Here is a 17,302-nt window from a genome sequence, read left to right as displayed (position 1 = left end):
TTTTAAGTTAAGGGTGAGCCTAGCAACCATTTGCTCTGTATTGACGTCAAAAGTACCTCTCTGCCAAGCTCTAAAATGCATCTTCAAAAACTACTGAAAATATCCAAGAACTTTAGTGATGAGCTACAAATGGACTTTAGTATTGACAAATAAAAGTCAATATGTATAGTGAAAGCACAGCTTACTGTGATAAATGGGCCGAACATCAGTAAAGATCAAATTATTGACTATCTACGGCAAGGAAAAACCTGTCTAGAGCTAACTTCTACAGGTGAGGAGAATTAGCCACAACAGCAATTCAAGAAAAGCTCAAAGAGACATGTAAGGAGAATTCATTAAAAATACATATAAAAGTAGGCAGTAACAGTCTGTTAAATATATCTGTGACCCCAGGCTAATGTATTTCTTTGGCCAGGCCTGGGTTCACACCTTCCCTCTCAAGGAGATTTAATTTAAATTTCACTTCCCAACAAACCCTATTGCAGGGGAATTACCTCTGCATTCCTAAAAACCATGTCACTCTTGGAATATTGTCTCTAATGCTCCTACTAGTTACTTTGTATTATATCTCAACTAGATCACAAGTTGTATGAGGGCACATTAAAAGTGCTTCGTGTTTTTTGTCCCTCACGTGGTCTAGCACAGAGCCCTACCCATAATAATGACTAGATCAATATTTGTTGATTTCATCAGTTTTGAAATGATTCATTTACAGAAGCCTAGGCCACACATCATGTCAGAGTTTACTGATGAAACATCACAAGAAACACCCAAAAGAATAACTGCAAAGATTGGCCTATCAAAAAAAAAAAAGTGGAATGGCAGTAATTAACCTCTCCAATGTCTGTTGTCCCCAACTGACAGAATGTAGGGATTTCTTCCACAGTAGATTTAATTGGATACTCTATAAACTACTCAGTAAAAAAAAATGGCACATCTTGTACCATCTCAAATTTGGAAGCTAAAGTGTAATTAAGCAAAATATCAAGAACAACCCTTTCTACTCTCCTACCCCCACACAAAGCACACCCTCCAAAATCAGAGGTGGAGACAAAAATAGCTGCATGGTACCTTACACTGTGAGTTTAATAAAGATCATGCAGTTAAAAGTACATCTAACTTTCCAGTTTTCTTGAAAGATTTGGTATGTCAGTTTATCCTGGGACCACTCTATTGCCACTAAAAATGGTTGCAAGCGTTGACTTCATTGTTCTAATACCATGCTCTCTTCAGCTCTTTGAGGCCCCTGTGTCTAGAAGAGCCTTTTGGAGGAATGAATAGATAAATGAATAGATGCAAGTTTTAGATGAAAGAATAGTGTATGGGATCACAAGTGTGATGCAGTTGCCCAAGTAAACACAGATGCTACTTCATTCGTTGTTAGTAATAGATTTAGTTGTATGGTTAATTCCCTATTATAAATACCAATGTAAGTATCTCAGAAAATTAACAAGATATATAGAGAAAAAAAACCATTAAAGCAGGCCAGAAAATTCTGACCAATGTAATAGTACTCTGCAACTTTGATGCATTTAATTATTCCACTTAAACCTTTCACAAAAATCTATGGATTCAAAAATAATCTGTTAAGTATGATCTAAACTGAGGAAAACTAAATTAAAGGCAGTGACACCAAAATAACTACTTAGGCCGTACATACTACTTAGGTGTCTCCTCCCAAGTCATGGACTAACCCACACTACTATTTTGTAAATATGCATCTTTTATCTCAAGCGGGCCTAACAAGAAACCGAGCAGATCAGGTTGAAGATAACTCAAAGCACATATCCTCTTGGTTTGGGAGGACATCCAGCATGGCACTTCTGCTTCATTCATTTGTTCATCCATTCACCCATTGCACAGATCCTTCAAGAATACTTTCCATAGCCCAGGGCATACAGAGGTAAATAAAACAGACATGGTACCTACTTCCATATTTTTTTTCAGAAAACTCAAATGCAGAAAATGAAACATTTGGTATGTTTATTCAAAATCAGAATTTTGTATATTTTTTCTCATATTTTGTTCCCATACAAAAAGTTTTAGAAAAGCAGTGAATTCAAATGCTATGCTTGCCCTTCCACAGAAGAGAGCAGCACTATCTGTGCTTTGAGAGGGTGGGTGAAACTGGCAAGAATATTTGGACCAGAATCATGTTACAAGTCACCTTTCAATCTGTATATGTGGGCCTCAGGTTATGGTCACCACTGTTATATGCACAGTCCATGAAAACAGGACAAGGAGTCTGGGAGGTGTGAGCTCTCCTAAGGTTGCTTTGGACCTCAGGCGGCCCTCCTTTGTATCACTTATCGAATGTGTGAAGCAACACAAGCTTTAGCCTCTGCATTTGCTCCCTTATCTCCTAAGGGAGGCTTACGAACAGCGGCCAGGCCCACTCCCCTGGGCCAACAAACACATTATTTCTTACAAATATCTATGTTAAATATATATAAACATATTATGACTTACAAATCTATATTTTCTCTGTTGCATTTATGGCTTATAAATAATATGTTGTGTGTGTTATCAAGACCTGAGAAGACAGTGGTACTTCTCACCGAAGCAATTTGTGATAGACAAAATTCCATTTTGTTTGGCTTCAGACAAGTAAGTATGACATAATTTATATTATTGAAGGCTTGCTTTGTTTTGTTATTCAGAGTGTCTTCATGAAGCCCATGTCTACTTTTCCTGACAAATGATTCCTTGAACAAATATAACAGGGAAATATGTTACTTGTGGAGAGAATTTAGACAAAGTAGTACAACTCGTGGAAAAATGTGGAAACTTAAGTCTGTGTTTCTCTAACAGAGCTAGTAGTTGTAATGTGTTTATAGGAAATTTTAGATTCCTACGCTGGCTTCTGTTTCTGTTCATAATTCCTACTCAGAAAATATATCATGACAGTTGTGTGAAGACCTACCATTCAAAACACCAGCCCTCCTTATTATCATTTGCAACGTATTCACCCTATCTTTTTAAAGTTATTCTTATAGGGCTTTTTGTGTTTGGAACAATAGTTTTTAATTTGATGAAAGAGAACCAAAATGCATAAAAAGTGTTCATCCACTGTGATTTGTGTGACAAAAGGAACCACTGCAACAGCATAGAGCTGGTCTAATTGAACAGCCTGATGTTCTTCCTTCTGTGTCCTGTTGCTGTTAATTGACTATATTGTTTTAGATTTATGCATTAAAAATACGATTTCTACTTCGAAGGGATCACTTTGTTACTTTGTAGCTTTTAAGCTGATGCCATGAACTTATTTTTCTTCTAAGATAAAGTCTCATCTATAGATTTTTCAACTAATTACATGTCTGCCGATACATACTTAGAGGATACATTTTATTTCAACTTATTATTTGTGTTTACATAGTGTGTCCCTGGAAATATCTGTGGAAATGAAAGGAAATGTTTAATGGTGTTTATTACTACTTTTTCATCGCTCTCTTTCTCTTTCTTTGCTCTCTCTTTTTTTAATAGCTCCAGTCAGTCCGGTCAAGCATGACAGCAACTCAAACTCGGCAAACTTCCAAGAGACCGAGGACATGCCTGACAGATGTGTCTTGGAAGAGTCTGAGAATCCAGGTGAAAGCCATTTAAAAATAGTCAAGTATAAATGATAAATTTGACACAGCTTTGGGGTCCTTGGAAGAGAGTGGGGGGAGAGGACATTGTAATGCTGTTTTCTCTTAGCAGCTGCACTGTCAAATTAATGGTCACCTCCAGGGGTCACAGTGTGGAGCTGTTATCTTTTCCTCTTTCATCAAGAATTCAGCTGGAGGAAGTACAAAGGCTTTATGACTGAGAAGGGAAGCTGACACTATTAGTTCATTATCATCAATTTTAGGCTAAAGTGGTTAATAGGAGCAGAGATTGGAAACTGGAAAAATGGCAACATTTTAAATATTTCAAATAATGGGATCAAGTGGAAATTGAGAATTAGGGGGAAAAGAGAAACAAATCGTCATCATTACTATCTGTTTACCTCTCTAAATACAAACAGAACTCTAAAGGGGATGAGAGGATTTTAGCATAACAGTAATGAATGAATGGACAGTGTCAACTGTTTAGAACAAAACAAAATAGTAACCCTTCCTCACTCAATAAAATTTACCCTATGTCCAAGTTACTAATGTTTGTATTCTCTTTGTGGGAAGAACAGACAGAAATGTGCTGGAAGGATATGCCCAGGAATGCTTAAGCATGAATTTTTGTTTTTCTTTTGTTTTGAAGCATGCCTTGTCTTAACAACTAATTAATTAAGAGAAAAAAAATCTTGTGAGAGTTGAACGACATTGCCTGGTTCACTACAAAGCCATAAGGTGCTTAGAAGATGCCGTATTACCATGAGTGAAAGAGTTAACTATCTTCCCCCACTGAACGTTTTTCTTTCCTGTTTTCTCTGGCTGCTGTGTACTCTCTACCCTCTCACATCTTTGTGTGCTGATCCATGTATCAGATTTTCGATTCATCCTCTCTGTGGCCTGTCAGCTTAGTTAAGAGATTTCCAAATCTTGTAGCCTTCGCTGACAGGGGGCAGCTGCAAACAGTCCCCTGATCCTTCCCCGAGGAGAGCTACTGAGATTTAATTTTCAGTGAAAGGTGCAGCCTGCAATCTATGTCAGGTCCCCTAAGTCATCTCGGAACCCCGATAGGCCCAGTGGCAATGGCTTGTATTTCAGTCCCCTCCACTACACCAAGATTCCTCAAAAGATGAACTGCTGCTGGGTGTCTGTTCTCAGCCACACTTCTGCTTCAGCATCCATGGAACTGAGAAACGGCATCTTTAGCAATGACAGAAATTTTTCATTAGCACATTAGCCCCAACCCCTGCCATAATATCCAAACGACAAATGTAGATGTGTCCCACGTGAAAAGGGAGCGGGTAGTGGTAGCATCAGATTTCTATTAAAATTATTTTTAAATTACTTTTAGTTCTGACTAAAATTTTGTCTAATTTTTACTAGGTTTTTAAACTTTTAAAAACAGTTTAAAAACCTAGTTTTTAAACTAGGTTTCTATCAATCATTTAACAGGCAGTTAAATCCACGAGGCAAGTTTCTAACCAAAGTGTTCATTGCTTTGGGCAAGAATAGATCAGCTTTATACTGTTTCAAAAGTAGAATAAATTTCAGTCATCCCTCAATATGAATGGAATTGTAGTGAGATTCAAATATAGCATAGTCTATCTGATATAAACAAAAGGATATATCAAAAAAGAAAGATCAATTAGAAAATATAATGCTGATAAAGAATCTTAACTTAAAAAGTGAGTACCATTCTATGCATTGGACATCATTAAACTGGTAATAAAGAATGAATTACTCTGGCTTTTTCCTCTGTCCATTCCTGCATTTTAAGACATCTTGCCTTATAGGCCTAGAAACCTCTGGAGAGTTCACTACTGGTCTCACTGCCTTCCACTGAGAATTTGTGGCTTGGTTGTCATGGAGACATCGTATTTCTCCAAGAATTGCTCATATTGATCCGTGGCCAGGCGTAAATGGCCAAGCGAGTGTGAGGAATAAAGGGGGCTGGGCAGTCCTATAAAATGACCAGGGCTTGTGGGTTGGAAATAAGCTCATAGCAAACACTTAGGTAAAAAGAAAGAAGCAGTTTTATTTTGTTTCAAGATTTCTTTCTGCACTTTGGGCCATTGTCTTCCTTCTCCATGAACTGAAAGAAACTTGTTAGTCACTTGTCATGTCAGATCTTTGGTGCTTGTCCTGACACAGCTGTCAGCCTTCCAGCTCTGTGCAGTTCAGGGAGACACAACAAAGAGGCAGTGACATGAATTATTTATCGCTCCTTGTGTGGATAAAATTCTGTGATAAGAAATTAAGACACTTCTGACAGGGGTGCTTGTTTAGTAAGAAAGATTTTGATGAGAGAGTGCAGTTCCTTGAAGTCTGAGCATTTGAGAGGCAAAATTCTTAAAACTGAGCATGAAGGAAGATTTGTGAAATTGGTGGCATGGTAGGACTTCCTCGTACTGTGAAAATATGACTGTCCACTTCTCAGCGTCCAAAAATTAACTTCAAAATATCAAGTCATTCAAATGTAGGGGCTCCAAAACTATAAACATTACTTTGGTTGTTTAGTTAACTCTATTTACCATGTACAGGTGGTGTTTCTCTGGAAAGCATGTTTAACCGCCTTTGTTAGAAGAAAAAACAAAATTTGGGATTTTTAAATGGTAAGCTTTGAGAAGATGTTCTCAAACCAATAGAACTGCTTCAGTAGCTAAGCTTATAATTTCATTAGTATAGTCATTATTTCTTGTATGGAAAGGAGTGTATTTAAATATGAATGAATTATTCTTACCATTTTCACCTGGAATATTATCACTCATTTAAAATTATTTTTAACATTTTCATGTACGTGCAAAATCCCCTAGTTACAAAGTTGAATGTGGTCAGTCTTTTGGCTTTAATGGATATTGACCTTACATGGTTTTATCTATGCAATTCTAAATGACTAATATATTTATTACATCATTTTAAATTAATAGCCCAGTTGTTCAAACAGCATCTGGAAAATGAAAACAAAAAAATCATTTTCCTATTCAAGCACAGTTCAAGAATATTGCCTCATATATTCTTCTCTCCAAGGAAAGATTTCTTGGCAAATTCTCTAAACATCATATTACTTTAGCTCATATAGCTTTATCAACTAATTTGTATTTGCGGAGAGTAAGAAGTACAGAAAAACTAAAACAATTTTTTTAAAAGATGAAGTTGAAATTTTTTAAATGTTGATAGAGCATTTAAAAATATCAGTAATAAAATCAAACTTTTAGAATTTATATAAAACAGTAAGGTTGACTTTGCAAATTGACTGTCTTTGAATAAAATGGGTTTTGAACTCAGTATGTAGATTGTTTATTTTTTCATTGACATCACTGCTTCTCCAGCACTGAATTGACTAGGATGACCCATTTGTAAATGGCCTGGAGTGTGCATATAGTTCACAATTTAGATACCTGGTGGAGTGGTCATTCACCCAGTCTCTAAAGCGCTCTACCTTATGCATCATGCCATTGTGATCTCTTTATTGGTTCAAGCTGTATACCCAGGTGGGTGCCTGCAGTCCATTAAGGTTGGCAAAGCACCTTTAGACCAGAGCATTCTTGTTACTCTGAGCCAGCTAGTGAACCTGGAGGTCTTGTCTGATCGGTTAAGGCCTCCCTCGGCAGTGTCTTTTCTTTGGAATAATTCATTAGCAAAGAGTTTTGACTCACAGGTGAATCCCAGATTGAAGTTTCTGGCTTAGACTCTGTGAAGTCTACTGGCTTCTTCACCAGCATTTATACATTCCCTGAACCTGTGGGAATAACTTCAATGTCTAGTAATAGAAGCACTGAGACAACATATGAACTTGCAGCTCCCTTTTCTGAGTTTTTAGGGCCATTAGGCTTTCTTTCTTTGGCTCTTTAAGGCCTGGTTGCTTTTGAATCTGAAAGATGTTATCACAAAAATAGTTCAGTTTAGTCTTTCGATGGTTAACTTCTTATTAACTGTTTCATGCACAGTGATTATAGCTCAATCCCCAATCTCCAGAATATTAAAAAAAAGTGTTCCTTGCCCCTCATCTTTGTACTCATGATGATAAAAAATTTAGTGTGACATTCACAAATTTTATCCAAGTGTTAATGAGAAACCTTGAGCTTTTATCACCTTATTGGCTTGGAAAATTAAGAATTTTACTTCCTAGTGCACCAGGGATAGTGCACTTAAATATAGCTTCAGGTGAAAACAGTAGTGACAAGAGAGAACTTGGAAGTACAAAACAAAAAGGATTCAGATAAGCATTTTTATGTCATTCTGAAGTAGTTTATAATCAGTATGCATCTCCCATTAACAGAACACTTTAGTGGTTTTTATATAGCACGTTATGTAGATCTACATACATCATTGTTAATCAATATTGCATTTGCATGAATCTGATGAACAAAACTAGATTTCTTAGTTTCCTAGGGGATACTACGTTGTGAAAAGCCAAGGTTTTTTTTTTTTTTTATATATATACTATTCTGGCTCATGAATCACCAGCAAAAATCAGGTAACAGAAAGTAGGACAGACTCAGGAGTGGAATGTTGGAGATGGCTGATGATGATGTGCGAAGCAGAAAAAATGTAGAATGTGCGAGCAGCCCATCAATCATAGCCATCAAGAACACACTTCTTATGGTTAGTGGTAAAAAAAACGTTCCAGAAGAAGTAAGAACAATTTCAGTAGTAAAAACATGTAAGCTCCATCTTCTAGTTGTGTTTAACAATATCAATATTGTAAATAATTTACCCAAAGGGAAAATTTTAAGCATTAATCTAATAACCTTTAAAGGACATAAAATTCTAGGCATATATATGTAATACATATATAATACAATTCTGAATATTGGTTTAGCTAAAGTAAATAATCAGCTTTTTGAGTTTTTGCCAGTAGGAGTGGGAGTTACTATGATTAGTCACAACATTAACATAAATGTGTTTAGAAGTAGTTTACTGAGGCACAGTGCTCCAATTATTCAAATTAATTTAATCAAGTGATCTTTTAGCCTGCAATAATCATCCAAATAGTCTGAGAAGTATGTGCGTTTTTTTTTATTCCATAGCTCAAACCATATTTCAACTGACATTTATAACATTTGGTCCTAAAACGGCAGTTGTGAGTTTCTCTAAGAACAATTCAGCTGCTTGAAATTTATGGAAATTTACTAATTTCAAACTTGATTCATCTTGTTGACAACTTTTTACCTTTCTCAGTGATTAAAAAAGACCTATACCAATAAGATGTGCAATTAAAATACATTTACCTGAGGCCTGGTTTATAAGAATTTCTTTATTGTCTTAACATTTTATTTCATATAGAAAAAGAAATGTAGAAATTATAGGTAATTCCTTTCTTTCTTCCTTCCTTCTTCCATTTCTTCCCTTATTTCTTTCCTCATTTCCTCCCTCCTTTCATCCTCCCCTCTCTTCCACCCTTCCTCTCTCCCTTCCTTCCTCCTGCCCTTTCTTCTCTCTTATTTCTTTATTTTACCATATAACCCAAGATAATCTGTTTTCTTTCCAGGTGAACGAAGGCATCATTTATGGATAGCAAAGGTGTGCTCCTGCAAGCTGTGCTAAATGGAATCTCATCTGTAGAACTGGATTTGGACAAATTAAGAAACCCCAAACATGCCAGTTGTTTATCATTGTGTATAAGCTATGTTGTTATTAGTCTAGTTATTAGTTTGTAGTAAATTTGCTGATACTTTGGCCAGAGTCATTACCGATGGAAAATATTCAAATTCATCTAATTTTAGAAAATCATTGTCTAAATCATTCAATGCCTCTTACTTTTGTTTGACTATTTCCAACAAGGAGTGCCAGCCCACAGACACAAATTTAATACCATTTTAGATTTTCTTCCATTTTTCAGTTCCTGAATTATATAACCCTATTGCTTTTAAACAATGTAACAAACAATGCTTTTAAATTTAATGTTGGTTAAATGTATTTGATCTAAGACTTTACCAAATTTGTTTGATTTGTTAGGCTAGGACATTTTGTCTTAGTAGATGCTTTAATTCAGATCAGTCACCCTATGGTAAATCTCATCCTTAAGCATAAATTGTCAACAAATAGCCAATTCCATTTAGTCATCAATTAGCCCAAATAAGTGATACACAGTAATAATAGGGACCAATCTTGTGCAGTCAAGTTAATTTAGACTTCTAATGACATAGAGGCTAATGTCTTTCGCTAAAGGTTGATCTTGTTGGCCATATACATGTAAACTAGGGAAGGGGAATCTACTGATAACACATAACAATTGATCTTTAGTGTTTATTTTTACTTGTTGACAGTTTGCTTTATTTATTTATTTATTTATGGCTGTGTTGGGTCTTCGTTTCCGTGCGAGGGCTTTCTCTAGCTGTGGCAAGCGGGGGCCACTCTTCATCGCGGTGCGTGGGCCTCTCACTATCGCGGCCTCTCTTGTTGCGGAGCACAGGCTCCAGACGCCCAGGCTCAGTAATTGTGGCTCACGGGCCCAGGTGCTCCACGGCATGCGGGATCTTCCCAGACCAGGGCTCGAACCCGTGTCCCCTGCATTGGCAGGCAGATTCTCAACCACTGCGCCACCAGGGAAGCCCAACAATTGATCTTTAATAAGTAAAAACTCTTGTAGTTCTATTCCCAGAAAGAAGCTTGACTAGCAGGAATTCTCAAACTAAAATATGGGAAGCAATATAAATAAGAACAGACATAAAGTGCTCATCTACTAAGGCCTTCAGTGATCCGATTTATTTGCTGTGATTTATATTGTAAATTCCTGAATTTATAGAAAATCATCAAGAAGATTATTAGTGTGCATATGAATACAAATATTGACTAATCCATAGAAAAATGGAAATAAAGTGTTAAATATATGATATATATCTATCTAATAGGGAAGTTACAGTCACTTCAATTCAACAAACATTTTTGGGGGCATCAGCATCAGGTTCTGTACAAGGGAGGATGCAGTGGGCAAGGGAGAGGGGGAGATTAGAGAATAGAGCTATAAAATTGAAACAGAATGGTTTCTACCCTTACAGAGCTTATAATTAATGATTGGAGTAAATGAATATACCAGAACTAGAGAGGTGAGTGTGATAGACAAAAATGTGTGTTCTTTTCTTTCCTAAAAGATGATATTACTTGAAATTACTTTTGAGTTGTACGTCACTAACAATAACATATTGTTAATATGAATAATGATGGAAAATTACCATCCTTTGAAAAAATATACATATATGTGTGTGTGTGCTTCCCTCACCCCTCTGAAAATTGTCAAAAGCCATGTGGAACAAATTTCAAAATAAGGGAAGGTAGCAAGCTAGGCAGTGGAACACATTTTCTTGCACGCTGTGTTCTAGCTCTGAAAACCATTACAAGGAGGACTCCCAAAAATATTATTAATGATAGCAATATAAAATAAGGATATATCCTCTCACAAGGGTAATTTTAATAGCTGAAACTAATTCAGATGCTCAAGTTCTGGTATGTTTATTAAAAATAAACTTCTTTGTTTTTATAGCTATGTCCTATTATTCTTTTTTCAAAGAAGAATAAAAATAAGTTTAAATAGTTGCCATATTTAGCATTTTTTCAGGTCCAAGGAAACCAATATTGAATTCTTGATAAATGTTTTATTATGTCACTAGCTATAGGAAATTAGAAGTAGCATAACCCTGACATTACTAAATGAAATTTTTACGATTTTTTTGGTAACACAGTTTATAGTTGCTAAAATTTAAAAATTCCTATCGAATGACTAATTAAAATCTTTTATCAATATGAATTCTGGAGACCAACACCATTAATTATCAAAACTTTTAATTCCTAAAAATGAGAGTTTTAGAGATAGACATTTAAATAATGTTCCCTGATATACATGTGCAAGTGTATTTATGACACAGATCCACTAGTCTGTTTAAAAATAATGATACTGACTTACTTTCAACATGTTTCAGGAATTTCTGTTGTGAGGAGAATTTGAAATAGTAAATTGCCACACAATTAAATGGATCACTCATATGGTACCTAGAAACTCAAAACTGACTGCCTCTTAATTAGGTGTTTGGCCCTTTGTATGTACAGTCTTAGGTAAGAGTGGAGTAACTGTATTAGCAAACAAATGTGTTTGTATCCAGAGTCTTCCTTGGCATTGTAATAAGTAAATCATTTAAAAATTACATTGGGCTTCTTTTTTAGTAATAATCTTGGTGATGTTTATGATTATATATTTTCGTCCAAGGAATATCATATTTTCTAATTTGCAAGCCTGGGTTCTGTTATTCATTGTGGAGTTACACACTGGCAATATTGCATAAGGGAAGAATCTAGGTTTAAGAGCCAGGACTTCACTGCCATGTGTCTAGGCAGCATGTCCTTGCTGTGCATCTCAGAGCCTCGCTTCCCCATCCATGTAGAGAGCTCCCTCAAAGGGCTTGTCCAGAGGCCCTGTACGAGATGGTTTATGGAAAGCAATCTGAACACTGTAAAACACTTCAAATATAACGTAAAATTTATAGCATTATAAACACGGAATGGTGGCCTCAGGCCTGAAATATTCTGTTGCTATTTTAGAAACTAAGTTAAGGCTACTTTAAACATGTCACTATTAGAAAAACGATAGGAAATATTTTACTAAGTATTAACACTCTATCTCAAGATGGTAGTATTGGGGTATTTTTTGTTTCCTTCCTTGTACATTTCCCTCCAATGTTCTGTATGTAAAAGCCTTTTATAATTATTCATGTGAAAATTTTAGAAAAGATATTCTTTCTCTTCAGTCTTTAGAGGGCACATTATAATAAATGAATTTTTTAAATTTAAGTTTTATGCCAGATGTTTAAAAAGAAGGCTCAGAATATATTAATTCCAATTGACTTTAAAGTCATTTTTACAGAATGGGCTCTTTCATGTAATTTTTAAATTTCTATTGCATACATTTTGATTACACAGTTATTTAAAAGTAGTGCTATATATTCTTTGGTTCTCCACAAAATGTTATTTTACGTGTAAAGTGCTCAAAGTTGTGTCTAATCTCATATGGAAGTCATTACTTTGTAAACATGTACCTAGTTAGCAATGTAAAATACTTTCAAAATGAACTGTGACCAAAAAAGTTGCAAAGTTAAAACTTTCTTGAGTAGATATCTTTCTGATGAAGCTACATGGCTTTCTGTACAATGGTCCCCAGACAACTTTGCACTATGATTTCATCAACAAGGACCCTACAGATAGCATGTATGAGAAAAACGTAAACTGGAAATTAACAGATCTTCCAGTAAGAGCATGCCACTGGAAACTCCCACCCAACTGTGACCTCTGAAGACAGCATGCATCACTTCATGTCATTGGCAGGGCAGGGACTGGGGTGAGGTTGTCCTAGTACCACTCACTCACTCACTCTCTCCCTCATCAGACCTTATCAGATTCTATCTTCATTTAAGATTTCAATGTCATGGATTTTTTGCATTAATTTGATTTTTATAAATATTGTGTCAAAATATATTTATCTTGATTACTGAATTTTATGCCACCATCTAGCCTTAGGCTCTATTCATTAAGTCTAGGATAAATTCACTTTTATCCCAGAAAGCATAGTGCAGGTAAATAGACTGTGACAACTTCATCATTATGAGCATGATTATAATGATACAAATGATAAGAAATAGTTGTTTTAATACCATGTAAAAACCGAAGCCATAGACCATTGAAAATGTTTTAAATGGCTTATTTCTAGTGGTATACAGGGGGAAATGTTGAGCACATAGAGTGCTCCCTTTTGACATTGTTTTTCCAAATGCCCTTTTTTCATTGCACAGACAAGTTTTTCCCATCGTTGTTTTTAGGGATCCTTCTGTCTTCAACTTGTTACTAATTGGAAAGGTAGCAGTGATTTTTTAATTCAAGGGTACAAGGTTTTTAACATCAAAGATGACTAGTACATGTTTAGTACAACACTGTGCCTAAATCTGGAAAGTGCCAAATGCCAGCAAAATGCCAATATTCATAAAATGATGCAATAGCAGTAATTGCTTGGTACTTGCTTACAAAACCTATCATTTATTCACTTAGCAATTATTTTAATTGCAATTATCTGTAAAGTCATCAATCGGCTTTTTGATCTTGCATGTGTATCTTCTAGGGAGAATGTGTTTCACACAGCCTCAGTCACTGAGCATCATGGCCCTCAGATGATGCCATCCAAGATAAAAGGAAGATCTATGACATGTTCTTGACACATCACAAGTTTCCTTTAGACTTTTAAAGAGATTTCCTGTTAGTTCTGCAGTGGCAACTGCATTTCCTATCAGAAATAACCATTCTTATCTATATCAAAAGAATTCTTACATTCATGTTATCTCCATTTGCATCAACTTATAATCAACTGAGGAAACATTTTATTTATTTCTTCCTCTTGTATTTTAAAGCCTGCAGGCTTGGGGTGGGGGTGGGGGGAAACTATAGGACAGTAAGATGGAGAGCCTTCATCCTCTCCCTGAGACAGTCATTGTCACAGGGATCAAGTTGCACTTAGGACTGTTTTGATGGTAAGGAAGATTTCCTTGGATCAGCCCCTATTTCATACAGTCAGTGTATTCCCACCAATCTACACAAAACTGCTCCAATTTCTGCAAGAATTTGAGACAAGAAGTGAGGTGAAAATAGTGAACACTATCACTTCAGTTGTGATTGGGATAGTCAATTAAAGGAACAAATATGGAGATTTCTAAAGTATGTTTTCATAGAAAGTATACTGCAGCTGATGATTGTCTGGAAAGGGGTTGGGTTTTGTTTGTAGTCTTCCCGTCATGTAGGTGGCAGCAACACTCAAGGCTAGAAATTTTCTTTCACAGTCTCTGAGCTCTAGTCCATAGCCATATACTTACTAAAAATCCTTGTGGAAGAGAAAAGGTTTAAAGTATAGAGACAAATATCTCTATGTCTTCACATATCGCTAATGTGCTATTTTAAGGGTGTGCTAAAGCTGTTCCCATAATGTGAAAACATTCATCATTTTTCTTAATACAGAAGTCATATTCTACCCTCATACATGTTTGTAGTATTAGGTTTCTGTTTATTTACTAGAATCTTACTTCTTTACCTTCTCTCAGGCTAAAGACTTTCTCTGAAGAAAAAGGAAGAAAACTCTGCTTTATTTCACTACCACCTAAGCTTTCCTGGGAAGTGGTGAAAGTAGGTCCCTTTATTCTTTGTAAGCATTTAAGAAGCCAGGGTATATAGTAAATGTGGAGAGATTTTCCTTTAGTCATCCAAATAAAGCCATTTGCTCTTATTGTCCTAACTGGAGGTGACTGCATTCAAGTTAGTTCTGTGTGCAAATCAAATGAAGGCTCTGTCTGAGCTGAGAGGCCCAGGGCACCTGAAAGTGAGGCCAGAAAACAAACAGAAGGTGTTGAGCCATTGCATTGATGGGGGTCACTGCCTTGAGAAAGCTGATGGCTCCTGCACCCAGCCAGAAGTGAAACCAGGATGCCTACCTTTATGTAAATAAGTGTGCCCTTCCTTAGTATTGGAAACTAATGAGCAGTGAGATTTTCTTTAATTCCTGGCATTTTGCCAGAACTAGGATATGTGATAGCAAGCACAGGTAGCTTTTGTGAAGGAATCTTCAGTGTTCTTTTTATACAGGGCTGGTCAACGTGTCCAAAATAGCAAGCAAATATATACCATTCCAGGCACAGGTGAAGCAAAAGGTGAGGAGAGGGTTCTATATCTAATATCTTTTAATCTGGTTTTCACTGTTCCTCACTTCTTTTGTTCTTTACATCCTTGATCACTTTCCCCAAATATCTATGTAGTTTAATGCAGGTATTTTGCGTTGCAGCAGGCATTGCACATGGAGTCTTCAGTACTATCATTGCATCTCACACCTTCACTTTCTTACTAGCTGTTCGACATTACAAAAGTAGTTTCATATACTACCCAGAACTTCAATTTTCTCATCTATACATTAGGACTAACAATTCCAATCTCTCAATTACCATATGCATGTACAGTATTACTGATATAATAGTACAAATAACTGAAATTACTACACATACCAAAAATGCCTGGTTTTAGAATCTTAATTATAGCCAACTATCATGGCACTCCAAGTGCTTGAATAAGTGCTTTAACTCAGATTAGGGACAGCACTTTGGCATAAACAATCTAAATAGTCTGTTTTAATAAAAGCCTTTTCTTTTAAAATGTTTCATGTTAACTTAGCACTCCCAGCATCAAGAACTAGTTTAGAAGTTTTCAACAGTTTATTTTAAGTTCAAGGCTGGAGGCAACTTCAAGATGGCAGAGGAGTAAGACGTGGAGATCACCTTCCTCCCCACAAATACATCAAAACTACATGTACATGTGGAACAACTCCTACAGAACACGTACTGAACGCTGGCAGAGGACCTCAGACTTCCCAAAAGGCAAGAAACTCCCCGCTTACCGGGGTAGGGCAAAAGAAAAAAGGAAAAACAAAGACAAAAGAATAGGGACAGGACCTGCACCTCTGGGAGGGAGCTGTGAAGGAGGAAAAGTTTCCACACACTAGGAAGGCCCTTCACTGGCGGAGACGGGGTGGTGGGGGGGAAGCTTCAGAGCCACGGAGGAGAGCGCAGAAACGGGTGCGGAGGGCAAAGCGGAGAGATTCCCGCACAGAGGATCGGTGCCGACCGGCGCTCACCAGCCCGAGAGGCTTGTCTTCTCCCACGCCGGGGCGGGTGGGGGCTGGGAGCTGAGGCTCAGGATTCGGAGGTCAGATCCCAGGAAGAGGACTGGGGTTGTCGGCGTGAACACAGCCTGAAGGGGGTTAGTGCGCCACTGCTAGCCGGGAGGGAGTCCAGGGAAAAGTCTGGAACTGCCGAAGAGGCAAGAGACCATTGTTTCAGGGTGCACGAGAAGAGGGGATTCAGAGCCCCACCTAAGCAAGCTCCAGAGAAAGGCGTGAGCTGCGGCTATCAGTGCGGACAGCAGAGACGGGCATGAAACGCTAAGGCTGCTTCTGCAGACACCAAGAAGCCTGTGTGTAAGCACAGGTCACTATCGATACCTCCCCTCCTAAGAACCTGTGCAGCCTGCCACTGCCAGGGTCCCGTGATCCAGGGACAACTTCCCCAGGAGAACACACGGCGTGCCTCAGGCCGTTGCAACGTCACACTGGCCTCTACCAGCACATGCTTGCCCCACATTCCATACCCCTTCCTCCCCTCGGCCTGAGTGAGTCAGAGCCCCCTAATCAGCTGCTACTTTTTATTTTATTTTATTTTTGCAGTACACGGGCCTCTCACTGTTGCGGAGCACAGGCTCCGGGCACACAGGCTCAGCGGCCATGGCTCACGGGCCCAGCCGCTCCGCGGCACGTGGGATCTTCCCGGACCGGGGCATGAACCCGCGTCCCCTGCATCGGCAGGCGGACTCTCCACCACTGCACCACCAGGGAAGCCCCTCAGCTGCTACTTTAACCCCATCCTGTTTAGGCGGGGAACAGATGCCCTCAGGTGACCTACACACAGAGGCAGGGTCAAATCCAAAGCTGAACCCCAGGAGCTGTGTGAACAAAGAAAAGAAAGGGAAATTTCTCCATGCAGCCTCAGGAGCAACAGATTAAATCTCCACAATCAACTTGATGTACCCTGCATCTGCGGAATAGCTGAATAGACAACGAATCATCCCAAAATTGAGGCAGTGGCCTTTGGGAGCAACTGTAGACTTGGGGTTTACTTTCTGCATCTAATTTGTTTCTGGTTTTA

General features: G+C 37.7%; 1 protein-coding gene across 1 annotated transcript in view; it reads left to right on the top strand.

The window, feature by feature from the left end:
- Positions 1-9,134, top strand: part of WDR72 (WD repeat domain 72) — a 192,082-nt gene extending 182,948 nt beyond the window's left edge. Inside the window, exons 18-19 of the mRNA XM_007461914.1 lie at positions 3,484-3,588; positions 9,079-9,134. Coding sequence (XP_007461976.1) covers positions 3,484-3,588; positions 9,079-9,134 — 161 coding nt within the window. The remainder of the gene's footprint in view (positions 1-3,483; positions 3,589-9,078) is intronic.
- Positions 9,135-17,302: the final 8,168 nt, after the last annotated feature.

Source organism: Lipotes vexillifer, unplaced genomic scaffold (genome assembly GCF_000442215.2).
Source record: "Lipotes vexillifer unplaced genomic scaffold, Lipotes_vexillifer_v1.1 scaffold283, whole genome shotgun sequence".
NCBI lineage: Eukaryota > Metazoa > Chordata > Mammalia > Artiodactyla > Lipotidae > Lipotes > Lipotes vexillifer.
Note: the sequence above shows the minus strand (reverse complement) of the source record. Positions and strands in the feature narration are given on the sequence as shown.